Below are 27936 nucleotides of genomic sequence, written 5' to 3'. Positions count from 1 at the left end.
TGGCCATTAAAACTGCTACACCAAGAAGAAATGTAGATGATAAACGGCTATTCATAGGACAAATATATTATACTAGAACTGACATGTGATTACATTATCACCCAATTTGATTGCATAGATCCTGAGAAATCAGTACCCAGAACAACCACCTCTGGCCGTAATAACGGCCTTGGTACGTCTGGGCATTGAGTCAAACAGAGCTTGGATGGCGTGTACAGGTATCGCTGCCCATGCAGCTTCGTCACGAAACCACAGTTCATCTAGAGTAGTGACTGGCATATTGTGACGAGCCAGTTGCTCGGCCACCATTGACCAGACGTTTTCAATTGGTGATATATCAGGAGAATGTGCTGGCCAGGGCAGCAGTCGAACATTTTCTGTATCCAGAAAGGCCCGTACAGGACCTGCAACACGCGGTCGTGCATTATCGTGCTGAAATGTAGGGTTTCGCTGGGATCGAATGAAGGGTAGAGCCACGGGTCCTAACACATCTGAAATGCAACGTCCACTGTTCAAAGTGCAGTCAATGCGAACAAGAGGTAACCGAGACGTGTAACCAATGGCACCCCATACCATCACGCCAATATGGCCATGACGAATACACGCTTCCAATGTGCATTCACAGCGATGTCACCAAACACGGATGCGACCATCATGATGCTGTAAACAGAACCTGGATTCATCCGAAAAAATGACGTTTTGCCATTCGTGCACCCAGGTTCGTCGTTGAGTACACCATCGCAGGCGCTTCTGTCTGTGATGCAGCGTCAAGGGCAACCGCAGACATGGTCTCCGAGCTGATAGTCCATGCCGCTGCAAACGTCGTCAGAACTTGCCGTGCAGATGGTTGTTGTCTTGCAAACGTCCCCATCTGTTGACACAGGGATCGAGACGTGGATCCACGATCCGTTACAGCCATGCGGATAAGATGCCTGTCGTATCGATTGCTAGTGATACGGGGCCGTTGGTATCCAGCGCGGCGTTCCGAATTACCCTCCTGAACCCACCGATTCCATATTTTGCTAACAGTCATTGGATCTCGACCAACGCGAGCAGCAATGTCGCGATACGATAAACCGCAATCGCGATAGGCTACAATCTGACCGTTATCAAAGTCGGAAACGTGATGGTACGCATTTCTCCTCCTTACACGTGGCATCACAACAACTTTCACCAGGCAACGCCGGTCAACTGCTGTTTGTGTATGAGAAATCGGTTGGGAACGTTCCTCATGTAAGCACGTTGTAAGTGTCGCCAACCTTGTGTGAATGCTCTGAAAAGCTAATCATTTGCATATCACAGCATCTTCTTCCTGTCGCTTAAATTTCGCGTCTGTAGCACGTCATCTTCGTGTTGTAGCAATTTTAATGGCCAGTAGTGTAAAAATGAGGTGGCATTGTTCCTCAGTTCCTAAAGGAACAGCAGTTAGGACAACGTATCTCCGCATGTATTTACGGGGTCTTGGGTTTCTAGAATCGACTTTTGAAAGCTGAAGTCCACGTATCTTCAAGTAGTCCCTCAGTTGTCCTCAAGACGCTTCTCCACATCCTAAAGACGGAGAAAGGGTAACATCACTGGCGGAACAAACGAGTTTGTGTCCGTCGCAAACCGACCGTACACCATGTCATTTCAGCACATCCATTGTAAATGGCATTTAAGTTGTTCAATAGATAGATGCTTATTTTTTGAGTTCATCTCCTGTACAACATATACTATGTACTCGTACGCGAATTGAAGTACAATCAAGAGTCAGCTTCAATAGAGAGTTTTACGAATTTCGTTACGGAGCATATAATTTGATATAGGTAAATGTTATGATTTTTGGGATAATTAGAATGTTCTTCAGTATACGAAGCATTCCGTCGGAATTAACGATATCTTTCTAAAAACCAGCCATGGTAAAACTATTCCAGCTGGTGTGCAAGACGTATGAGGCAGAGGAGAAACCTTCTGACTTCAGGAAGAATTTAATAATTACAATTACAAAGAAAGCAGGTGCTGACACGTGTGAATATTACCGAACTATCTGTTCAATAAGTCAAGATTGAAAAACATCCATACGAATTATTTACAGAAGAATGGAGAAACTGTTAGAAACAGACCTCAGGGAAGATCAGAAGAATGTAGGAAGAATGAGATAGTATTGACCCTAAAACTTGGAAGATAAGTTAAGGAAAGGAAAACTAGAATTTGTAGACTTACAGAAAGCTTTTGACAGTGTTGACAGCGATACACTCTGTAAAATTCTGAATGTGACAGAGCTAAATTACAGAGAGCGAAAGGTTGTTTACAACTTGTACGGAAACCAGATGGCAGCTGTAAGAGTCGGTGGACACAGAAGGAAAGCAGTGGTTGAGAAGGGAGTGAGACAGGGTTGTAACCTATCCCTGATGGTATTCAATCTTTAATCCGAGCAAGCAGCAAAGAAAACACAAGAAAAATTTGATGAAGGAGTTAAGGTTCAGGGAGAAGAAACAAAACTTTATGGTTTGCCGTTGAAATTGTAATTCTCTCAGAAGCAGTAAAAGATTTGGAGCGGTAACTGAATGTAATGGACAGTATCTTTAAAAGAGGATATAAGATAAACACACAGAAAAAGCGAAACATGGGTAATAGAATGTAGTCGAATTAAATCAGGCGATGCATAGGGAATTAGATTAGGAAATGGCACAGTAAAAGTTGTTTACTATTTGGGCAATAAAATAAGTGATGTTGCTCGAAGTAGATAGGATAATATAAGATGTAGACTGCCAGTCTATGAAGAAGATAAATTTGCTGAAGTCGAATACGCATGTAGGTATTAGGAAGTCTTTTTTGAAGGAATGTAGTTTCGGACGGAATGAAACATGGATGATAAAGAGTTCAGATAAGAAGAAATAGAAGTTTTGAAATATGATGCTACAGGAGAATGCTGAAGATTAGATGGATTGATTGTGTAACTAATGAAGAGAAACTGAATAGAATTAGGGAGAAAAGAAATGTGTGACACAACTTGACTAAAAGATGGGTTGACTGATAGGACACATTCTAAGATATCAAGGGATCACCAGTTTAGCAATTGGGGGAAGTGTGGGTGATAGTGACTGTAGGGTGAGACCAAGAAATGAATATAATAAGGAGGTTCAAATGGATATAGGTTGCATTAGTTATTCGGAGATGAAGAGGCTTGCACAGGACACAGTAGCATGAAGAGCTAAATGGAACCATTCTTCGGACTGAAGACCACAACAACAGCAACAACGTGGCATTTACTGTAATGAACAAGATGACGTAGTGGTTAAGGATGTAGCATCTCATTCGGGATAATCTGGGTATATATCTCCGTCTGACAAATTAAGTTTTAGTGTTTGCCCTTTCTGTTAAATCGCTTAACGTGAATAGCTGATCGGAAAGGATGTAACTCATTTCCTTCTCCATCCTAGTTCTGTCCGGATTTGTGCTCGACATCTAATGACCTCTTCATCGATGGGGTGTTATATCTTCATTTCTGTCTTTTAGTTATTCTTGCTTTATGAACATGAAAATTAATAGAATGTTTGAATAAAAATGCCTACAGTCGCAATTTGTGTTTTATTAAATTACACGACACATTTCGGATCCTGCGAGTCCATTTTCAGAATCAAATAGTCTAACACACAATTAACATTTGCTCTTGAGGAAGGTGAAATGTCTTCTCCTATTATGAAAATGTTAGATATTTGATTTTGTATTTCGTGAATCAAATGCGGAAAACATGTGAGAAACAGTGGAAAAAAGTAAGAAATTTACGCAACAGACAAGGAAGAACATTTTTAAGTTTTTGAGGGCAGCATGCGTTGGTTGTTCATTCTATCGTCGCACATTACAATTAACAGTTGCGTTCCCCATTAACAATGAGTTAGGAAACTTATTAGTTCACGACATAAAGATAGATAATCAAAAATTCGACAGCAGTGGAGTGTGTAAAATATCATGGCCGAGTCATTCTGCCTACTATACAGGGAAAAGAGGCCTAAATTTCAAAACATTTTTCCTAGAATAATGCTTTCAGGCTCAACCACTTTGAAAAATCAGTTAATACGCAGCATAAGCTAGAAACCAAACACGTTATCAACAGGATACAAAGTGATTTGATAGTACTACACAATGAAGCCAATGGTAAGACGTGATGTGCAGCGACAGAATGAATAAACGAATGTATGCTGACCTCAAAAGGTTAAAATGTTCTTCCTCGTTTGTTTGGCAAGTTTCTGAGTTTTTCCCCATTGTTTCTCATATATTCTCTGCACTCGATCCACGGAATGCAAACCTAAGAACTAACTTTCTCATAACAGGAAAACGTATTTCATGTTACCCCAGAGCAAACGTAAATTACGTATTGGACGATTTGCACCTGAAGGTGGACCCATAGGGACCGAAATGCATCGTTTAATTTAGTGAAGTTGTGATTGCAGCTATTGTTATTCTAACTTCCTGTGTATTGGATACAGTCAAGTTCACAACTGCAAAATGTGGATAAAATTAAAACGAAAATTAATTACGACTCCTTCGATGAAGGCCATTTCGAAGTCGTTCAGTCTTTGCAGTTTCAACACGCTGGTGTCAGAGCTGTAAACAGAGTCAGGACCGGAATGAACGTCTCAGTCGCGGAGTGTGTGCTATTTTGTTACTACCAGACAATTTAACCTGTGTGCCGATTCGGAAATCAACCCTGTCATTTGCAGGTAGTGTCCTAACTGACTGAGCTAGCCAGGCACCCTAACTACCACATTCACAGCACCGCTTCCTCCAGGACTTTTCCTCCCTTCCAAACTATACAGCAGTTCTCCTGCATGCTTTGTTGCACTGGGACTCCTGGGAGATAGGAGGAATTCTAGTCCAGCAATGCATCTAGGAGAGCTTTAGTGGAAGTTGGAAGATAGGAGAAGAGGCACTGAGTGACGTGAAGCTGTGAAGTCGGGTAGGAGTCGGTTAGGGCATTGCCTGCAAATGACAGTGTTCACAGTTCGGATACCGATATCGCACACCGTTTGAGTTTGCAAAGACGTTTTGAGAACCAGTGCAGCCACAGAACTAAGAATAAATAGTGCTATGAAACACGACACACTACAGAAAATTGGACGATTAGTAGAAGTATCTGTTACTTCGCGTTTAGTTTTTAACGCTTTTCTTTCTCCTTTGTAGGCTACGGCGCTTCACCTGACGCAGGATTCCCACGAGGTTACGGTCACTACTGAGGGTGCCTCTTCTACAGCAGCTGGAGCCCAGATTGCATAGACTGCCTTCCGCTACATCTCCTCACGCCCTTAGTGATAAGCTTCTACTGATCTCGTAAAAGCAACGTCGTAAGCACGCTGTCTTAGCATCTTAAGTGCAGTATTGTTAACTTCAGCAAGCATTTATTATTCCCTTGAAACCAGTTCCCCCATTCCACGACATGTGATTATAATGTAGCCAAGTTCCTATTAGTGAGATGAATGTTCACTCCATACGAATCCTGCTGTACTGCGCCACGTCGGAAGAAACTGCCTTGTGAAACATTTTCCTTCTTTTAGTGTAAGTGCAGTCTGTACCGTTATTTTTGTATTGGTTGTATATTAATACTTTTGTACTGTTGATTATAATTTAGAAAAAAACAATAAAAAAATTAATTCTTGAAGAAACAAGACGTTTTAGTAACCTCACTATTGCCACAAGTGCTTTCAGAGTCTCCCAATAATGGAATATACATGTAAGGTGAATGGATGAAGATACACCGAGTGTCCCTCCTACCAGTCGTTAGCCGCATTTCCTCTGCAGTTTCGTTTTTGAAGAGTGTAGGTGGAGTCAGCCAAACAAATATTTATGCGATACTCAGTGTCTCTGATGCGATGTCCAGTGTCGACGGAAAGCGTCGGTTTGTTTCCAATTACAAAAGAAATGATTTTTCAAGCGGAGTTTGCGTGCCCATTAGAAAGAGTGGTCCTAAATTCGTCTAGTGAGATATTCGTATGAGCGGTGTGTATTAACAGGGGCAGTGAAACACGGAAAATTACCAGTACTCCAGCACTGACCGAGCAGCACTGCTGCAGAGCAGTAGTTGTCAGTGCGGGTCTGGACAATGCTATCGCTACTGGAGTACTCTTTATTCTTCGTGATTTACTGTCTCTGTCAATTCATGTCGATAAAACGAATACTGCAGTAGATTAATTTTGGATCACTGTTTCGTATGAGCAGGTAACACACCGCTTCAAAAATAACTTGTTTGTGATAGGGAACAAACTGACGCTTTCAATCGATACTGTATGTCGTATGAAAGACGTGACGAGCAGTGTTGTACGGAACGACTCCAGCTACACACTGCAAAAATAAATTGCAAATACGTGTGTTTTTTATTTCTTGGTGCGACAAAATTTACGTCGTCCATAAATACTCTACACATTTAATTAAATGTGTCACACCGATCATAAGGCTCACGAGATAAAATTACACTTAAACCTATAGCGACAGCAAGTGTGATTAGCATCGTTATCAGCAGTGAGATCACTAGTCTTTGACAACAGTCTGATAATAATCACTATACCCTGGCACATACAAATACCACTCTATTTATAAGCTTCAATATCTGCAGTAAAACTTGACATTGAAACTTCACACTAGCGAGCGAATACAAAGAATAACCGATGACTATTTTTCCATAAACTTCCCTGCTGCTGGCCGTATCATGTTGAAAAATGGATGTACGAACGTTTCGGCCACTTTTGCTGGTGGCCTTCATCGGGGTAAGTAACACCTTTGCCAGCCTCAAGGACAATACAGCATTCAGACAGTTTCCAGCAGATGCTTTATATTTTCATATGTACAGTTAAAATATCTGTAAATTAAAATGTAAAGAAAGTAAAATGGGTGCATACAACAGTGGAGAACAAAGGTACAGCTGATGTTGGACAAGGAACTAGTGTCCGTCTGTATCGATTCTTGATGAAAAAATGGCACAACTCATATGGTAACACTATGAAAATTGTGGGGATGTGTTGTTAAATTTTCGATCAACAATGTCAATAATCACCTGCGCCAGTTAATTACTTTACCAGAACAACCAACGATTTTCTACTGTTCTGACAACATTCCCCAATTACTCTGTTATCGAAGTCCAAATGGTACACATCATCAATTGTCAAATAAAGTGGACCTAAAAAATATTCACCAGAGATACGAAAAACAATGTGACGAAAAGGTCTTAGCCAGCATCTACGTCAATTGTGGGTTGAACATGTCCAGTAGTAGAAAAGTAACATGACTGCAATTGAAAAGTCTTAACCAAGCATGTCGTAAGCCCAACTCTTCTACTGGACGCCACATAATGAAATCGTGATCTTATTCAACTTAGTTTCGGTAGTTTAGACGGTACAATGAAATGGAGTTGTTTCCAAAGAGTATGTTCACATTCAGCTTCCTAAAACATTCTAGTTTTCCGCAAAAGCCATGGCCTCCGTAGAAAGAAAATTGTCTCATTATCCTTTGTTATTGATCAGAGTAAGCGAACTAACAAGCTTCTTAACTTGTGAAATTACGTTAATAGAGATATACTATTTTAAAGTAATTAACTTCGATTCTTAGTTTATTTAAACTCTGTCTAGTTCGACATTTTTCTAATCACATAGTTAAAACTTATTTTGCAGTTTGTTACTAATTCATTCACAGAATCTAGTAAGTTCCCTATGCAAAAGAAACGAAAGGACGTGAAGCGACTGAGACGTGTTGCAATAGAATGTTGAGATTTGGTTGACTGATAAAACAAGAAATGGGTTCCCCGCAGGATCGGCGAGAAAAAAAGAGTGGAAAATACTGACTAGAAGAAGGCACATGATGATAGGACATATGGTCGGGAATAGCCTACGTGATACCAGAGGGAGCTGTAGAAGGTAAAAATTATAGGGGAAGAATACATACAACAAATAATAGAGGACGTGGACTGTAAATACCACTCTGAGATGGAGAATGGCACGTGACCGTTGGGACATGAGGCAACAGCTGTTGCAACCGTAGTAATTGCGTTGATAGTATCCTCTAGTGAGTTTTGGAGTTGGTAGTGCTAGAATTCAGTCGATGATCTGTTTCGTCGACTAGTATTACTACATCTATTCAACTTACCGGATTGCATTTGTGTGTCCGCCACTACCGTTACGATGTTCTCATGTTCAACATTGCAGAGATTCATGGCCAGGACTCTCTGTTCCATTGCGTAATTGCTGTGTCGCAACTCTTTGTCCACAACTATTTCAACGGTAGAATTATTGTCAATAAAATTCTTCTGGGTTTGAGGCCGCATTGTCATCTATAAAATTTCGACGTTCCGTTGACTGTTGCAAGGCGCCTTCCTCAGGGTGTATTGCTAACTGCTGAATGATACTTATATACACTCCTGGAAATTGAAATAAGAACACCGTGAATTCATTGTCCCAGGAAGGGGAAACTTTATTGACACATTCCTGGGGTCAGATACATCACATGATCACACTGACAGAACCACAGGCACATAGACACAGGCAACAGAGCATGCACAATGTCGGCACTAGTACAGTGTATATCCACCTTTCGCAGCAATGCAGGCTGCTATTCTCCCATGGAGACGATCGTAGAGATGCTGGATGTAGTCCTGTGGAACGGCTTGCCATGCCATTTCCATCTGGCGCCTCAGTTGGACCAGCGTTCGTGCTGGACGTGCAGACCGCGTGAGACGACGCTTCATCCAGTCCCAAACATGCTCAATGGGGGACAGATCCGGAGATCTTGCTGGCCAGGGTAGTTGACTTACACCTTCTAGAGCACGTTGGGTGGCACGGGATACATGCGGACGTGCATTGTCCTGTTGGAACAGCAAGTTTCCTTGCCGGTCTAGGAATGGTAGAACGATGGGCGTTTTGCATTGGAGTTTCCTTTACTGCTGGCCATTGATGGAAATCGGCGAATAGGAGACACAGTGGCGCCTACAGCGTAGCGTTGTTTACTAACTGCCTAGTATCGACTAGGCCGCATCAGCGCTCTGTGTACCCTCAACTGCTGCGGCCTACAGCACGCCTGTTGCAAAGCTGTCAAAGCTGGCAGCCAAGACGCTGGAAGTCGGTACCCGTCTTCTCTATTCATATTGTCGGATCGCTTGGATATTTATTTCATTAGCCTCTCTAATCTTCACCCTCAAACTAAACCGCTGTTTCGCCAGTATGTGCACCTCTTGAAATTTGATCTTTATCCTGCACTGTACTGGAATTTTATTGACTGTGACAACGGCCTCCTACGTTTACATACAGTAGGGTTATTGAACTGGTTGAACTATAGCGTTCACACAACTGTAATACGAGGGGCATTCAAGTTCTAAGGCCTCCGATTTTTTTTTCTAATTAACTACTCACCCGAAATCGATGAAACTGGCTTTACGTCTCGACGTAATCGCCCTGCAGACGTACACATTTTTCACAACGCTGACGCCATGATTCCATGGCAGCGGCGAAGGCTTCTTTAGGAGTCTGTTTTGACCACTGGAAAATCGCTGAGGCAATAGCAGCACAGCTGGTGAATGTGCGGCCACGAGAGTGTCTTTCATTGTTGGAAAAAGCCAAAAGTCACTAGGAGCCAGGTCAGGTGAGTAGGGAGCATGAGGAATCACTTCAAAGTTGTTATCACGAAGAAACTGTTGCGTAACGTTAGCTCGATGTGCGGGTGCGTTGTCTTGGTGAAACAGCACATGCGCAGCCCTTCCCGGACGTTTTTGTTGCAGTGCAGGAAGGAATTTGTTCTTCAAAACATTTTCGTAGGATGCACCTGTTACCGTAGTGCCCTTTGGAACGCAATGGGTAAGGATTACGCCCTCGCTGTCCCAGAACGTGGACACCATCATTTTTTCAGCACTGGCGGTTACCCGAAATTTTTTTGGTGGCGGTGAATCTGTGTGCTTCCATTGAGCTGACTGGCGCTTTGTTTCTGGATTGAAAAATGGCATCCACGTCTCATCCATTGTCACAACCGACGAAAAGAAAGTCCCATCCATGCTGTCGTTGCGCGTCAACATTGCATGGCAACATACCACACGGGCAGCCATGTGGTCGCCCGTCAGCATTCGTGGCACCAACCTGGATGACACTTTACGCATTTTCAGGTCGTCATGCAGGATTGTGTGCACAGAACCCACAGAAATGCCAACTCTGGAGGCGATCTGTTCAACAGTCATTTGGCGTTCCCCCAAAACAATTCTCTCCACTTTCTCGATCATGTCGTCAGACCGGCTTGTGCGAGCCCGAGGTTGTTTCGGTTTGTTGTCACACGATGTTCTGCCTTCATTAAACTGTTGCAGGAAAACAAATAATAAATTAATACACAGCTCTCTGCAACATAGCACTGTTCTTTACCGTCAAAAAATATCAGACGGTAACAATGCTTAAACACAAACAACCACCCACCCACATATACAAACTCACACAAACTAAATAACACATGTAGATGACATCATATGCCTTCTACGTGACACACTCAGTCGCATCCAACATCACAGTGTCATAAACATAGTTTATGCAAAAATAAAATTCACCACAGAAACAGGAAACAACAAAATGTTAAATTTCCTTGACCTCACAGTACACAGACACAACAGCCAACACTTGTTCTCCATATTCAGGAAATTCACCATCACAATCACACGCATACACAAATACTCTAATCATCCAATCACGTACAAACTAGCCGATTTCCAATACGTGTTTCTCATTCTGAACAAAACTCAGCTCAATGTAGACAACTACAAAAATCACAAAATCATAACACAAATAAAGGGGGCGCATAGCAGACTAAGACAAACAGCTCGTCACCAACACACAGACACACAAAATTACACACACAGTACATAAACACACAGAACACAAACTGTACATGGACAAAACACTAACAACAACAATCAAATGGTTCTCTCTCACTTACAACAAAGCAGTCCACAGAATAGGTAACATGATCTGAAACACAAGAGCTAACAATTGACTGCAGAACAGATAAATCAATGCAGAGAAAACAAAGGTCAACCAGTACAAACACAGACAAACAAAACACACATGGTATCTACTAGTTGACATGCCAGGACTGTTAATCAATTTATAGAGGGCAGACAAGTAGAATCTTCAATACCAGATATATAGAGAACACAGAGGAGCATTTAAAAGTACATCAAAACAGATATGAAAATTCTCAGATACAGTATCAGCCCTCCCACAAAAACTAATAATGGAGGAAAATTACAAAACACAAAAAGCTGTAGTCAAAGGAAAACAGATAATAAATGAATACACAGCTCTCTGCAACATAACTCTTCTCTTTGTCCTGAAAGAACCAATAAACACACCCACCCACCCACCCACACTCATCCCCCCTCCACCCCCCCCCCACACACAGATGCAAAACTAAATAATTAAACAAGACCCACAAAGCCTCAGCTATGAACACAAAAAAAGATAATAATAATTGAATAAATAAAACAACCTCATTCACCTATTCACTCACACACACATGCACAAATTGCAGATACACTCACAAAGAACACATTTAGCTTTTCCACTCTCAGACACTTTGTTTTTGTAGTTTGTAAACAGCGACATCGAAAGTTACGTAGCACAGTTTTTCACAGTGAAGATAATGGAGAAACCAGAAAAAATAAGCGAAACAAATTGCTAACACACACACACACACACACACACACACACAAACACACAATGTTCCACATACGTCTAACTACAACATTCCCAGTTGTAAAATTAAGAAGTAAATAATTTTTCTATATTAAGTTCTAAATAATTGTAGATGACAAACTATAAGGAAAATGAGAGTAACGCAAAACACAAAAAGATCAGGAAAACCACAGAATGTGGTAACAACGTATATACATACAAAAGTTTGTTCTCATATTTGGAAATACTTTCTTAAAAAATCAAATTGATATGTGTACAAGTAGCCAAGATCCCATCACCTGTTTAATACCTAGAAACCAAAAGCCCACTGACGATGCTGAGGCTTCAGCAAGACATGTCTGGGTAATACGACAAAGTGGACCCCTCCAAAAACCAATTTACTGTCGAATTTAACATTTCGGCTTTCTTTGTGCTGTCTTCAGTTTCGGCATCAGACGGGGCCATAGAGACAGAATAAAAGGTTCGGGAAAATTATTGTCAGCTGTACGCACGACCCTTGTTACCAATACACTAATGGTCATTCATTTTTATCTGTTAGTATTCCCGTAATCTTTTTGTAACGAGAGTGTAGTAGTCTCCGTTAGTCTCTGTTTCCACAACATTCTACAAATGGTAACATTGAACTAGGTTGGGTTCCTTGCCATCTTTGTTGATGTCATTACTTTACTTGGAGTGTAGTTATTCAGACAGTGGTTTGTAACGTCTTTTAATTCCAGCCATAATTTCTGGGGTTTGCAAGATCTGAACTGAATGGTCTCAGTTCATTTTTTAAATGAGTAGATAAAGTATGTCTATCAACTGCACCGGTCTTAAATACTCTTGTAGCTATCTTGACGACGTTTTTCGTTGGTTACCATCGTCCCTGTGATAGCAGCACAGTCGCTAATCCCACTCTAAGTGTGAAATTTTCTTGGTGATGAAGTCTGTTAGTTAGGAGGACTACACTACTTCTTTCGCATGTCCATTGTTGGACCAGTTGTTCGAGGTAGTCAGACAAAGTTTTGAGTATTACTTCGCAAGATAGTTGGCTCTTACCGATAATATAGCATGCGTAGTGTTCTAGGGTGGGTAGGTGTCTACTATTACCATCTAGTCGATGTATTTCCATGTTCTCGAGTTTAGGCTATCTTCGAATGACTTTACAACTAATGTGTCTGAGTCTAGTGGTCCCTAGAAACTCCAGAATATAATTCTAAATCCACCAAAACTAGGTGCTCATGTCCATATTAGCTCGCAACTGCATTCATTTTGGACCTCACTGGACTTAATTCTTCTGCTAGACATTGTAAACACACCTCCTGCTGATGAGTCTGACCTATCTTTCCAATATGCTTTCCACGTATTATCCATAATTTCCTTACACACTACTTTTGGTTCAACCAGTGGTAAACAGATATGGTATAAAGATGTGTAAATGTTATATGAGAAAAGATAGAGAGAGAAATAGATTTCAATAAACTCACTAAATAATTTATAATTTTTAAAGCATTCATCCCGTGATAGAAAACGAGCACTCAGTTTGTAGGCACATCGACAGAACTACTTACATATCCAATAACTTCATTAATCAAGCTTTGAGAGACATTTTAGTTGGAAAAATGATTAAAAGCAGCTTATTTTTTTGAATGAAGACACATATACTAACAGCACGCAGTACATGTTGGAAGCGATTAGATATTAAGATTCATTATTTTTTGTCAATTGAAGATAAGTGAATTCTAATAACAGAAATGCAAGGAGGAAACAAAATCCTATGAAAATGATGTAGTAATCATAATTGTATCACAAACAGTAAAGATACCATGAAAATCAACAATTTTCACCTTTACCAGCAGAAATTGTAAATATTTAAACTTTGATTAGAGGGCCAACTATAGCCCCCAAAATTATTATTATATGCATTCGTAGTGTGGAATTTTAGCACACAGCTAATGGCACAAACAGAATTTTAATCAAACTTATGGATCATAAGTCGTGTAAAGGACTGTTGATGACATGAGGCTCTTATGTGATACCAATGTGTGTGCACTATTCGTGTGTAGGGACGCCGAGAATTGGGGATGGGCGGCAGTTTTCTGGAAGCGGTGACAGGGTCTGTAAGATCAGTGGCCATGATCCTCTGGGTCACAGAGAATGAAAAGGCGGCACACTTTGGGAGGATTGAACGAAGCAGCGTCTGCATGGGTATGGCCGACGGTACAGCCGCGGCGCGTAGTGGCCGCGCTGTTAGAGGCGCCATGTCACGGATTGCGCTGTCCCACCTGACAGGAGACTAGAGTCCTCCCTCGGTCTTGGGTGTGTGTGTTGTTCTTAGCATAAGTTTGTTCAGCTTAGTTTAAGTAGTGAGCAAGTCCAGGAACCGATGTCCTCAGCAGTTTGGTCCCTTAGGCATTCACACACATTTGAACTTTTTTTTTTTTTGCTGGTACACCCACATTCGTTGGGCGTTTGAAATATTTCACATTCCTTGGACTCTAATTTGAAAAGAGTTTGGCTTAGTCTTAGACAGAATTGTAGGGCATTTATTTAAATTCTGTAACTAATTGGCATTTAGGAAAGTGAAGGTTTGAGTCGATTAGGCAGTTTATTGGTTACGATAGTTGAGAAATTTTATAGCTGTGAACACGGTCGGGCATTTCCAGCTAATTTATTAATGTATTTAACTTACGTAGTGAGCTGCTATCCATTGTATTGCGGGCTCGAGCTCTTTTATCAGTTCGTCATAACAACTTGTATTGATCACTAATCAACAGTCGTTTCCAGTTAGACACAACGCTTGAACAAACACGTGAAGATTTAACTGCTGAGCTACTTAAAATCGAATCGAAATATCAAAAAAATTCTGAGTGTGTATAAACATAAATTTGTGAGCATTTTCAGAAATTTTTTGATATTTCGATTTTAAGTAGCTCAGCAGTTAAATCTTCACGTGTTTGTTCAAGCGTTGTGTCTAATTTTTGAAGCTGTTGCTTTGTTCGCACATGATTTTGTTCCATTTGTTACTGTGTTTGTTTATGACTTTGTATTAGTTGCAATAACAATGTATTAGTGACCGAAACATTATCCTTTGTGGTTTTGAGCAGTGCATTTGCATCGGCAATATTCGTATTTTGAAAAGAAGAGAATGAGTCTTCACTTAATGGAGAAAAGTGCAATGACGAAAAACTTGAATCTACTGTATTTGCAAATTTGGTTCTGTTATTTCGCATTCATGAGGCGAATTGCTTCCGACCGATCGATCGAAAATAGTTCCCTGTTCACTGATTGTTTCACTTTCTTCCCCATTGTTTATTACCTGGTCCATGTCCTTATGCACAGTTACCAAATCATTGTCTTGAATATTTGTCACTTCGTTACTAGGCGATGCTAACACGCCACGCTTGTCATTTCTCAATCTGATTTGCAGCCTAGTGTTACGCTTTTCAGACGCCATAATTATCACAGTATTTCACACGATAACAAGAAAAAACAAATTTAAAAAGTAAAAATAGGAAGACACACTAAATTAGCCCTGAAAATAATCAATATGTAATGAGTTGCCAAAGCGACTGCGAGATACTTAGTGCAAATCCATATTCATACCACAACTGCTTTGGTCTTTACAATATAAGACAACCATAAGAAACTACAACTACAAAGGAAATTCCATATACAATTACGTGCTAGCAGTAAACAATAACTAATTTCTAATCATCTACTAATTATTCAAACTACTTGAAAATCAGAAGATTCCAGTGAAGTATTCTCGGGTAAGGTTCGACGGGTGAAACTTCTGTGTTTTTACTTAAACTTCTGAATGAAACTGAACCTAATGACTGACACCTCTAGTCTTTAACACGAGATGAAATTGCTGAGTGCAACTGAATCTTCTTAAACTGCTGAGTGAAACTGAACGTACAATCTCATTGGTATTTTTTTTATCATTTCGCTGGCCTACAGAATTTTCCCTGACAAATACAATTCAAACTTATCCTATTCATTTATGACCCACAATATACAAACGCATCGCAATCTGACATCAAATAATTAACAAAAAAGAATGACCCTGAATTAAGAAGAGATCCTAACAATAACCTATACATTTCAGAAGTCACTTACCACACAGAAAATCTTCATGACACGAACTACAACAAATAGAGCAAGCAGCAACTACAGCCAGCTAAATAAAAATATTCTAACTACTGTAGGTTCTAACTATTAATAGGCATTTGGTTAGCAAAGGAAAGATTTTGTTGCCGAGCAAACAATGTAATCATGTGACTCCAGTTCCAAAATAAGATAATCGTCAATAATTCCCTTATTCAAGCGTTAGCAAATACATCAGTCATCATTTTGCATTCCATGTCCAACCAATGCTAAATCTCCATGACGGACACACGTCCAGACCGTCTGCTAGCATTAACACTGCTAACCACCATCACTGCTAACTATTAACTTCTAACTGCGAGTTCGATCAGCCACAGAGTCTTATACAGAGGGCGCCCAGCTCTTTCAGCGATATTCGTGCAGTCTATAGCGCTCCCAACATAGAACCACATAAACGGGGTACTTACAACCCTTAATGTTGCCACCCTTGCTTCTAATTTCATCGAAGGTTGTTTCGACTTTTCTATTTGCTGAGTCAGTCCTTCTGACGATCATTTCTTTTCGGTATCTTCATATTTTTCCTGCAGCCATTTCTCCTTGGCTTCCTTGAATTGGATATCTATTTCATTTCTTACTGCGTTACATTGTTGTATTCTAATCTCTCCCTGAACGTTTCTATACTTCTTCCTATCGCCAATAAATTGAAGTATGTCTTCTGTTTCCCAAGGTTTCTTCGCAGTTATCTTCATTCTATGTTTGTCGAACTTCCATGAGTATCTTTTTGTAGAGATATCGATTTCTCTTCTGTGGTATTCATTGTCAGTTTACAATCTTAGAGACCTTCAAAGGCATTTCATCAATCGTTAGTACTTCTGTATACCACTAATTTCCAAATACATTCTCCTCATTCTTCATTATTACTAAAAGGAGATCTGAGTCTGTATCTGCTCCTGGATACGTATTAGAATCCTAGCTTTTTCCAAGTATACCTCCTCCTCTTGTCTTTTTGAGCTGTGTATTCGCTATTACTAGATGAAGTTTATTGCAGTACTCAGTTGTCTTTCTCCTCTCTCATTCTTAATACCGAGCCTATGTTGTCCCACAACTCCATCTTCTGGTCCTTCCCCTACTACTCTGTTCCTGTCTCCCATGATTATTAGATTATCACCTCCTTTTGTATACTGAATTCCTCTTTCAATATACGCAAATACTTTCTTCATGTCATTATCACCTGCCTGTGACCTAAACTGTCACTAAACCCTGTCACCCTCTGACCTAACTTACATGTTTAGGCTTTTGAAGGATGCTTTTTCTATCCTTCATACTTTAATAAGTTTAGTACAGAGACCGTAGGTATTAATACATTTGGTCGCTTTTTGTCTGGTGGTTGTTTTCATAATTTTAGGCCTTTATAAATAGTTTTATACGTTTTATTACACAAGCCTTAACTGCCAGTAACATCATGCACTTATGTTCTACATCATGTAGACATTGGGCTACATAGTACTAAATGGTGGCACATCTACTTACTGTGTGTCTTTGTCCTTTTTGATAAGTTTATTAACTGCATATTGGAATATGATTGATAGCCACTATCTGTTGTGCAGGAGAATAATTTATGTAACTAACACTTAGAACATAAGGTCACGAAAGCATGCTTACTACAGATTGATTCAAGCAATACTCTGTATGTATATAATATATATGTGTTAAGAGAGCATACTACATTCCATACGCTTCTGTCCCATAAAACGAAAGGTTTCCCTCCTCTTATTACATTCAGGCTTTGGACCTGTAATGGTCTACAGTACACATTATATGAGGGTATTATATTCCACTTTTAGTGCTATACCCATATTTAATGTCGCACAACGTTTTCCCTAACGTAAGGAGTGTAGCTTTTTCTCTTTTTGTATGTACAAAACATTATTATCTTTTTATGGTGTACTGAAAAACGTAGGAAAAACATACATGTAGCATGAGCTGTACATCGTACTGCGATTAGTGATGGTTTCTTTCCTTCCAGGTGTTCTTGCTTTGGTGTGTGCTGCACCTACACATCGAACATAGTGGTTTCTAGACATATACTTGAGACCAGTACTTGAGTATGTGCTATTGTTTTCATACTGATATTTAGTTTATATTATTACCTTGTTCCTCTTTGTACTGTACTGTTGGTATTGTATAGCATATATTAATTGTCTAAGGAGATTAAGATTAAAATTATAAAATCTTTTCGTGTTCCCTTTCTAGAAATATATTTATAATTTTTAATACGAACTACCTTACTCTCTACACCTGTTTGTCTTCCTTAACATACATTAAATAATAATTATGGATATGCAGCACTCTCTTTTATGGTTAAGAAAGAACTGTTAAGTATTTTACAAAATTAAAACTTTTATTTTTTTAAAAAAAATGCCCCGATTTAGATAATTCTCTGTACAATTACATTGTAAACATGCATGTGGACGTATATTTGTGGTTATGCTTTAAACGAAACGCTGTGAATCAGTTTTGTTACTACTATGGTGCCACCTGGTGGCTGATTGTGATATCTGCCATGATCACTAACCAATCAGTCTGTATCCGGCTTTTAAGAAAGCATGAGCATGTACTTTTGGTGGAGTGTGTATTATAATTTATCTAATGACCGTTTTACTTTTGACCTGCCGATATATGTTCATGGAATGTCTGTTGATTATGTGACACATATTAATGTACCCATGTACCAGATTCTTTGAAGTGTAGAGCATAAGGTACATTATGAGTCCACTTATGTTAAAATATTATCCAGGTATCTCTCGTCCAGTTTCGTGCTCACTGGGTTTATTCTTTGCAGATCCAAAGATAGCAACATAGTTCGTTGAAACCGGTAGTCTGAATAAATGCTCTACTAAAGCGATCGTGGCATTCTCAAGTATACTACTTCTGTTTTAGTAGCAATCGTCCCCAGACTGAGTTAATGTCAAGCATATACAACAACGCGACTTACCATCCTTGCCACATTCTGATGAGCATTCAGCATCCATTCAGCAACTGCCACATCATTTTTGTTGTCATATCCAGCAGCTCCCCACAATATGATTCCAGGAGAAGGAGAGGTACAGAACTACAGAATCGCAGTTCTGTTTGTGTATACGGACACTTTGGCGTTGACCTGATCACCGGAAAATCTAAATTCCGTTCGAGCAGTCCTCAGAAGGTGGAACGGCACCGACCGACCTCCGTGTCGTCCTAAGATGACTGGTGTCATCGGGTGCGAAGATGGAGGGTGGTGAGATCATCATACCGCTCTCCCGACCATTGTCACTTTTCGCGACCTCGAGCCGCTACTGATGGGTCAAATGAGTCCTCAAGTGGCATCACGACGCTAAGTGCATCTCTGTTGATCAAAAGCGCATGGCGATCTGGGTGTCCCCCATAACTTCTCTGATCTGACAGGAACTGGTATATCCAACCATGGTACGGCCAACAGGGGCGAAAAGCGTCACTGAACACCGTAGACTGCCGCTAGTATCCCAGTTGGCTCTGGTTTTATACCCTGCAAGTCTCCGCTGTTTGTGGTGTGGCGCCGGCGGATAACTCGAGATCGTAACTTAGCTTCTAGTACCCTATTCCCGATGTTTCGTTGTGACGCACTGGCTCTTCGCGGATTTCAGCTGTTATCTTTTCTCCCTTCGTCAGAGGCAGCCGAATAATCCTACGATTTTAAGATAGTAGGTATTACTTCCTGAGGGAGTTTGGTTATTCTTCTTGTCTAACTATCGTCCTAGTACATCTCGTCACCGTGTGCTTGGCAGTTGTTGCACTACAGACATCTGTCTGTGTGATCTGTCGCTATGAGGCTCCCTCGTCCTTCATGGCAATGATTTGCCTTTCCCCATGCCCATGTGGACGTCTTCTGAGATCTCCACACGAAATTTTCCGATAATGTTAGAAATACCGAACAACCATCCTGTACTTACACTTCTCATCTGTAGAAACTGTCTTTTCTACAGTGAAAATAAGTCTCCGTGATCACTAAATTTTAATTTAACACTTACCGTAGGTATGGAAGTAATGTAGTATCGTTTGGTCAAGTTGTTCATGGTGGAACACTCTCCATTTCCGTCGTTGTAATAACGGTCAGAGGCGCCCTCAATATTTCGCATGCCTAGCATTCCACCAGACGTTGCGACACGAATCGTTCTAGCGTGTATACACAAGTGCCATAAGTCAGTTCATTCGTACGTCAAGTCATAACTGAGTCCGGGGCACGGTTTGATTGTGTCACTTGCTCGCCCAGAGCTCGGAAGCTTTCGCCGCTGCTGTTGACAACTCTGCTAATCGCCCGCAAGAAACGGCAGCGCGCCGACACAGCATAGCAGGTACCGACTGCGGCGGAAAAAGGGAGGCGGACGCTTTTTACGAGGACTTACGCAGACTGTGCCACGGTCCTATATATAAATGGTCCCGAATTCCGAACAGCAGCACCAGTTCGCTCATAGCAGCCGACAGAGTACCTCACTGGGGACAAATATGGTTCATGGACAGGTGAGCTCCATTGACATCAGTGCAACAGCTGTTATATTTCACACTCGTCCGCGTGAACACCTCATGTTCCTAACGCTAGGAGAACGCCCTGGAGTTATTTCCCTCAAACAATGACATGTTGCTGTTGGTAATAGCTACTCCGTTTTCTTCCACTTGACAGTTCTTTACATCACAGTTGTTTTATCTGTCTTTGATTTAGCGTTGCTACACAACTACACGTAGTTTCAGAACGCTATTGACAGCTTTGCCATAATACGTCCGCGTTAAACTAGCAGTTCTACTTGAAGTTATGGTAATGAAAGAAAAGGATTAAATAAAATCGTATCATCATATGCTACAAACAGGTGATAGCGGATCTTAGGCCTCTCTTCGGATATACATGTTCCTAATTTAGATATTTGCTTGATATAGAGAGGAGTAACAATATTTGTCTACAACGCATACACGATCCAAAATGTATATCACTCTCGCCATAGGATATTCCTTCAGAAATGTAAATTACAGAAATTACATTGGAAATGGAAATGCCGCGTGGTGACTAGGGGCCCCCGTCGGGTTGACCGTTCGGCTGGTGCAAATCTTTCGAGTTGACGCCAATCCGGCGACGTGCGTGTCGATGGGGATGAAATAATGATGATAAGAACAACACAACACCCAATCCCTGAGCGGAGACACTCTCCGACCCAGCCGGGAATCGAACCCGGGCCGTTAGGTATGACATTCCGTCGCGCTGACCACTCAGCTACCAGGGGCGGATAGAAATTACATTGATCCACCAGAACATTATCACCACCGACCTACTATCGATATAAACCCGTCCAGGCAATAGCAACGTGACCTGGCGAGGAATGACTGCTAGTCAGACACACGCACGACGCATGTAGTATCATCGAACATGCTGTCCGTTTGTAGAATGGGGAAGGCGTGCGATGTATCTGAGTTTGACGACGGCAGATTGTGAGAGCCCAGAGGCTCGGCACGAGCATTCCTTTAACTGCATGGCTTTTCGTTTGCTCGAAGAGTGCTATGGTGAGGGTCTTCAACTTGTCCAGACGTCGTGAAGTTGGGCAGTCATCCCTCATTACACACTCCGAACGTCGGAGGCTGGACAGACTGGAAAACAGGACAGGCGACAAACTGTGGCGGAACTGACATCAGACATTAATGCTCGGCGGCGTACAGGTGTGTCTGAATACACAGACCACCAAACATTCCTGACGATGCGCTTTTGCAGCCGACGACCCACGCATCTACCAATGTTAACACTATGACTGAAATAGGCACATGCCACCGACACTGAACGTTGGCGCAATGGCAGAGCGTTGCATGGTCTGATGAATACCGAATACCTTCTTCATCGTGCCGATTGGAGTGTGCGAATCCGTCGCCTTCCAGGGGATTAGCTCCTTGACACCTGGACGGTGGGACGGTGACAAGCTGGCGGCGGCTCCATTGTGCTGTGAGGAACATTTACGTGGGCATTCATGGGTCCAGTGGGGCTCGTGCAAAGCACCATGACGGCCAAGGAGTATCGTACACTGGGTGCAGACCACGTACTCCACTTCATGACTACCATGTTTTACGACTGCAGTGGCATTTTTCAGCAATATAAAGCGCCATGTATCAAGGCCAGGAGCGCGATAGAGTGGTTAGAGGAACACAGTGGCGAGTTCCAGTTGACGTGCTGGCCCCACAACCCGGTCGAACACATTTGCGATGTGACTGAACGTGGCGTCAGAGCTAGTCGCCTCCCCCCCTCCCCGCCCCCAAATTTACGGGAATTGGCGACTTATGCAGATGTGAAGCCAGCTCGCTCGACTGACCCACCAGGGCCTTGTTACCTCCATGCCACAAAGTGTCGCCGTTGTTATCCGTGACAAAGGCGGTCATACCAGCTATTAGGTAGGCTGTCATAATGTTCTGGCTGATCAGTGTACACATCTGTGTATAACCTACGTATTCTTGTATTTTCTTTAAATCTGGAGGTATTAGGTCTTACAAGCAGAGTCTTAAAGCAGAGAACGTCCTGAATCACAGTAACTGTCCAGTGATATTATCGTCCAGTGATATTCTGACTGCGCTCAGGTTACGCAGAAGGTGTAACAGGCAGTAGGAGTCACTTTAGTAGACTTGTAGTACCAAGCGCTTTCTTTTACTGTTTTGGCTCCCATGAAATTCTGTGTTTATATTGTTACATGACTTAGGTGTCTTCTTAGTGAATCTATGATGTGCATTGTATAACGACCTATTCGATGAGTTTATTTCTTGAAACGCTGTTTAAAAAAAGAATGTCGGCAACTAATACTTCAGCGACGTTTCTTTCAAAAGCAATAGTAATTTTACTTATAACTTCATGTAGTCAAGACGAAACAACGGTAAAAGTGAGTTATCACTATAACGTTTGGCAGCCGCCATCAGTGTGCGTTGCTTGCTTGATCACTCGTAGTGAAATTTTATCTTTAGTATTTAAGTATTTTTTCCCTTTCATCGTCGATCAGTAGGTATAAAAAGCAATATATGGGAGATGAGATTCTTTTGGTTTTCGACTGCTCATTTCCACGGCAGCGCATTTCAATGTGTTATGTCTAACTGCCATATTTGGTTGCCACCTCGTTGTGGAATATACCAGGTGGGCAGATGATGTGATCGTTGTCGTCAAGGTAAAGAAGTTTATTTGATATGTTCTTGTGTCTTTTCATACGACAGCACGACCGTACTGTTTCACACTGACACTGAGAAATAAAATTTGTGATTGTTACATTTGTGCTTTTCTTTTCTTTAGATTGCTCCTGTTTGATCAGTATTAATCAGCTTACGTAGCTATGGCCTTAGCAGGAAAGTTGACCATCTGTGTCATCTGATTCGTGTAATGGAAATGTAACATATGTATTCTTGAATTTTTGTGTCGGTAGACTTACAGCGAACTTCATCTGCTACTACTCACTGTGATGCTTGTTGCATGATTAGCGTTCAGCGGTAATGAATCAGGGTCTTCATTACGAGTTTTATTGCTGCTAAGCGAGACTTCAACCTTGGATTAATATTTGTCGTCGGAACTATTCGCGCAATGATTGTTCTTGATTAATCTTCAGCTTGCTCTTCATCACTAGCCTACTAAACTGTGATCTGAGTCGATGTCCTCTCCTGGATACGCCTTATAATCCAGTATCTGAGTTCGCAATCTCTGTCTGACCGTGATTTAATCTAACATTTTTTCCCGGATCTCCCAGCCGTTTCAAAGTATACCTCCTCCTCATGTGATTCTTGAGCAGGATGTTCGCTATTTCTAGGTGAAAATTACTGCAGATTTCAATTAATCTTTCTCCTCTCTCATTCCTAGTACCAGGCTCATAGTAGCCCTAACCCTTTCTTCTGCTGCATCCTTTATAACTGCATTCAGTTCTCCATGACTATTAGATTTTCGTCTCCCTTTACGTGTTGAATTACCAGTTCAGTATCGTCATATATTTTCTCTATCTCTTCATCCTCAGCTTGCGGTGGTTGCATGTGTACCTGGATTATTGTTGTCGGTGTCGGTTTGCTATCGATTCTGATCAGCACAACCCTATCACTGAGCTGTTCACAATTGCTCACTCTCTGCCCTACTTCCTACTCATAAAGAATCCTACTCCCGTTCTGCTTCTGTTGATGTTCCTCTTATCTCATCTGACCAGAAATGCTTGTCTTCTTTCTATTTCACTTTTGTGAGGCCTACTATATCTAGATTGAGACTTAGCATTTCCCTTTTCAGATTTTCTAGTTTCCCTGCCAAGTCCAGATTTCTCACATTCCACGCCCGTACTCGTAGAACGTTATAGTTTCGATGATTATTCGATCTTCTTCTCGTGTTCACCTCTCCATTGGTTCACCTCTCCCTTGGCAGTCCCGTCCCGGAGATCCGAATGGGGGACTAGTCCGGAATCTTTTTCCAATGGAGAAATCATGAAGACACTTATGCAAGTACAGGCGACGCGTGCAGTGAATACCCATAATGTGTCTGTAATGCAATGGTTTTCCTTGCCACTAATGGGCTACGTGTGGGGGAATGTGAAGAGCATAGTTTACGAGATTCCAGTCGATACTCGCACGGACCTGGTTAGGATTACCGCAGCCGCAGAAGTAGTAAAAACTACTGGTTTCTTGAGCATGTAAGACAGTCACTTTGCGTCTCTGTACACTCGATGTTGATCGTAATAGTCGACATTTTGAACTATACCTGCAAGAGAAGGTTTTTCCTTTCTGTACACTGAGAGAGCGGACTGACATTATTGTGACAAAAGCGTATTTGTTTCGTCTGAGGGTTGTTGCATTACTCTGTGTTGTGTGCTGTACCTTTTGGTTAATGCACATTAAAAACTTCTTCACTGCTGTGAAAGTACGTCCACAGACACAAGCGTGGTGGTGCTAACAAACCGAACAAATCAAAATTAAATTATTACTCTGTAACGAGATGCCTGACACCGTAGATAGCTTAAGCCAAAATACTGAGAAGCTATCCGCGAACAACGTGTGAAAGCTTGTCGATGGATTTCTGATTTACCCTGTAAAAGTATCTGACTTGCACATGCTGTTGTCGTGCACGAAATGATTTACAGACGTTGTATTTTTTCATTCTTAAATTCGCTAATGTAAGGCGCTTTGCTGCTGCCTACAAAACGCCATAACACGGTTTATGTTCCTGCAGATGGTGTCGGCTCTGCTGTTGGCGGTGATGGCCTCCACGTGTCACCAGGCGATCTGCGGCCACGCCCACTCTTACGCCCACCAGACGGGTCCTGTGGTGGGTCCCGCCCACCCAGTCACCGTGGGGCACGCCGGATATGGGGGATACGGACACGGACACGGAGGGCACAGTGTGGACTACGTGGTAAGGCCCTAGCATCAATTCCTGTCAGTGCTTGTGAATGGACCACTACTATCTCTAAGCAAGACATTCTATGATTGCCGTGCGGGATTAGCCGAGCGGTCTAGGGCGCTGCAGTCGTGGACTGTACAGCTGGTCCCGGCGGAGTTTCGAGTCCTCCCTCGGGCATGGGTGTGTGTGTTTGTCCTGTGGGTAATTTAGGTTAAGTAGCGTGTCAGCTTAGGGACTGATGACCTTAGCAGTTAAGTCCCATAAGATTTCACACACATTTGAACATTTTTCTATGATTATTGTGGCCAATTAATTAATGCAAAATCCATATTATAAGCCAATACTGAACTTCCGAAAATTACGAATTAATCTGTTGAAACTGGAAAATGTTTCACTAACACAAATGGCAACTGATTTTATTTACGAAAAACAGCAAATACTTGAGGTTACGCAACAATTTATTCAGCTCTGTTAGCGACAAACTTTGGAAATTTACTCTCACGACAACGAGAAAAAGTCATTTCACCATTACTATGAACCAAGATACGTTCACGTGATAGAGTTGCTTAAACCGGCAAAATAATCACAGCTATTTCTACCTGTTCACAATACGCCTTCGTTCCCTCCAGACGAAGTAAAGTTGTATAATCGCCCCTACGTCTCTCTCTCTCTCTCTCTCTCTCTCTCTCTGTGTCTCTCGACATCATCTGTCAATTGTTGTATAAATTTCATACAAACCTGTAGGTCAGTATCAATAAAAGTAACAAGGGTACACATTTACCATTAGACCTTAAGAAGGAATGCCGAAAACACTTCCACAGTGCTATGGGAGTATCATTTCCACTTTTTACTAACTATGGCGCAAAAGTGAAGATTATCAAAGTGTAAATGAACTGCTTTCTACTCGGTCTGGATTGCACAAAAAGTTTTATTATGTAATTTTTGAAAACATATCTCTTTGAGCAGTTAGCGTTTCGTGGAGTCGTAGCACCTGCTCCATCCAGTACCACCGACCACCACAACGTGGTAGGTTTGAAGGTGGTCTAAAACAGCCCGAAACCGGTAACCTCATATAAGAAAGAAGTTTCACTGCGTTTGTGACTGTTCAGGTTCATTTTTAAGATTTATTGTGTGGTTATAGATTTCAACAACATTTGATAATCAGGAAACGAAAATAAGGTAGCAACCGGCAAGAACAATTCCATATTCTTGTTGAACTTTATGCTTTTGCTCTTGTAATGATATTATCTCATGTTGCTATTGCTGCCGCGCGGAATGCCCGCGCGGTTTGTGGCGCCATGTCAGGCTGTGCGGCCTCTCCCGCCGGCATTGGTGTGTGTGTTGTCCACAGACACAAGGGTGGTGGTGCTAACAAACCGAATAAATCATAATTTAATTATTACTCTGTAACAAGCTGCCGGATACCGTACACTCAGTCCTGATCGTAATAGTCGACATTTTGAACAATACCTGCAAGAGAAAGTTCTTCCTTTAATACGAGCTGTACTGTACACTGACAGAACGATCTGGATTCCACAAAAAGATTTATTATGTAATAATAGGGAGCGATGACCTCAGCAGTTTGGTTCCCTAGGAATTCACACACATTTGAACATTTTGTTGCTATTGCTGTATTCCAAATGTTGCTCAACATCTTATAAATTAATGTTGGCTCCTTGAAAACTTACGGCCACATGAAGGCTCCGTGCTGAATAGGGCCTCAAAGCCAGAAGCTTTTTTTCGTGGTTAGAACGTTTAACGTCTTAGCAATCCACGCAAAACTTACGGCTCATCCTCATAAATTCTACCAATTTATCTCTCCCGTAATGTTTTAATTTTTCAGGGCGTTTCAAAGCAGTGTACACCCCAGTGAAAGATCAGTTCTGAAAACAACCCTGAGGTTTGGTTAATCCTACGAGGGCTACTTTTTTCAACCACCGTTCGGTCGCGAAATTGGGACCACAGTGAGAATTCGGTGGAGCTTTACGCAGATGTATTGCTCAGTCTCTAGTATGCCCATGTAATTCAGCCATGTCGCGTTTTTCAGTTCTGAGCACACAGTGAACGCTTAAAGATCTTTAAGCGTTCACTGTGTCTCCCGCCAAGCGTGAAGTGCCTGCTGGGAGGTTTCGCCTGATTTCGTGCAGCTTATCTAACGTGTGATGTGTTTCCTTCGTCATGACAGTTCTCGGCCGCAAACTGCAGGTGCAACGAAGCCTATCCTGCAGCGTTTTCAATGGGAAGTGTTTGATCACCCGCCACGCAGTCCGGACCTGGCTCCCTGTGATTGTCATTCCTTCGCTCACCTGAACCGCTAGTTATGAGTACAGCATTTTTGCACAGACAACGAGCTTCACACCGGCGTAGGGAATTGGCGAAAACAGCGGGAGGCTTCCTTCTCTGACGAGGGTACTGAAAAGTTGGTACCACGCTACGACAGATGTCTAAGTCGGAGTGGTGGCTATATAGTAGCTGGAAAGTACAGTTAAATGTTGCAAATAAAATTTTTGATCTTCCCTGTGAATTCCATTTCGTGACTGTTCGGAGGCTGAAATAAAAAATAGCCCCCGTATCTTCCAAGAGTGGTAAGGCCAGCAATGTAAGCAGGATATTTTCTATGAGTTAGGGACAGGTGCTGACAAAATTCGAGCTCTAAGGACGATTGTGAGTCCAGCATGGATAGCTAAGTCGTTAAGTCCAGTGCCAGCGAAAGACAAGGTCCAGCTTTCCGAGTCCCAGACCAGGGCGCAATTTTCATTTTCCAGGAACTTT

General features: G+C 41.7%; 2 protein-coding genes across 4 annotated transcripts in view; both read left to right on the top strand.

Annotated features, from left to right (window-relative positions):
* Positions 1-27936, top strand: part of LOC126101297 (uncharacterized) — a 557599-nt gene that overhangs the window by 313481 nt on the left and 216182 nt on the right. The window lies entirely within an intron of this gene.
* The window catches only part of LOC126100743 (cuticle protein 7-like), a 200190-nt gene that overhangs the window by 111830 nt on the left and 60424 nt on the right, over positions 1-27936 (top strand). Inside the window, exons 1-2 of one of the 3 annotated variants that reach the window (XM_049911365.1) lie at positions 20263-20309; positions 24994-25176. The exons of the other annotated variants lie outside the window; for them this stretch is intronic. Coding sequence (XP_049767322.1) covers positions 20295-20309; positions 24994-25176 — 198 coding nt within the window. The 5' untranslated portion in view covers positions 20263-20294. Of the gene's footprint in view, positions 1-20262; positions 20310-24993; positions 25177-27936 lie in introns of those variants that run through there. 3 annotated transcript variants of the gene reach the window in all.

The sequence above is a fragment of the Schistocerca cancellata genome, chromosome 9 (assembly GCF_023864275.1).
Source record: "Schistocerca cancellata isolate TAMUIC-IGC-003103 chromosome 9, iqSchCanc2.1, whole genome shotgun sequence".
In the NCBI taxonomy this organism is placed as follows: Eukaryota; Metazoa; Arthropoda; class Insecta; order Orthoptera; family Acrididae; genus Schistocerca; species Schistocerca cancellata.
The sequence above is the reverse complement of the archived record's forward strand: the minus strand, read 5'-3'. Positions and strand labels throughout refer to the sequence as shown.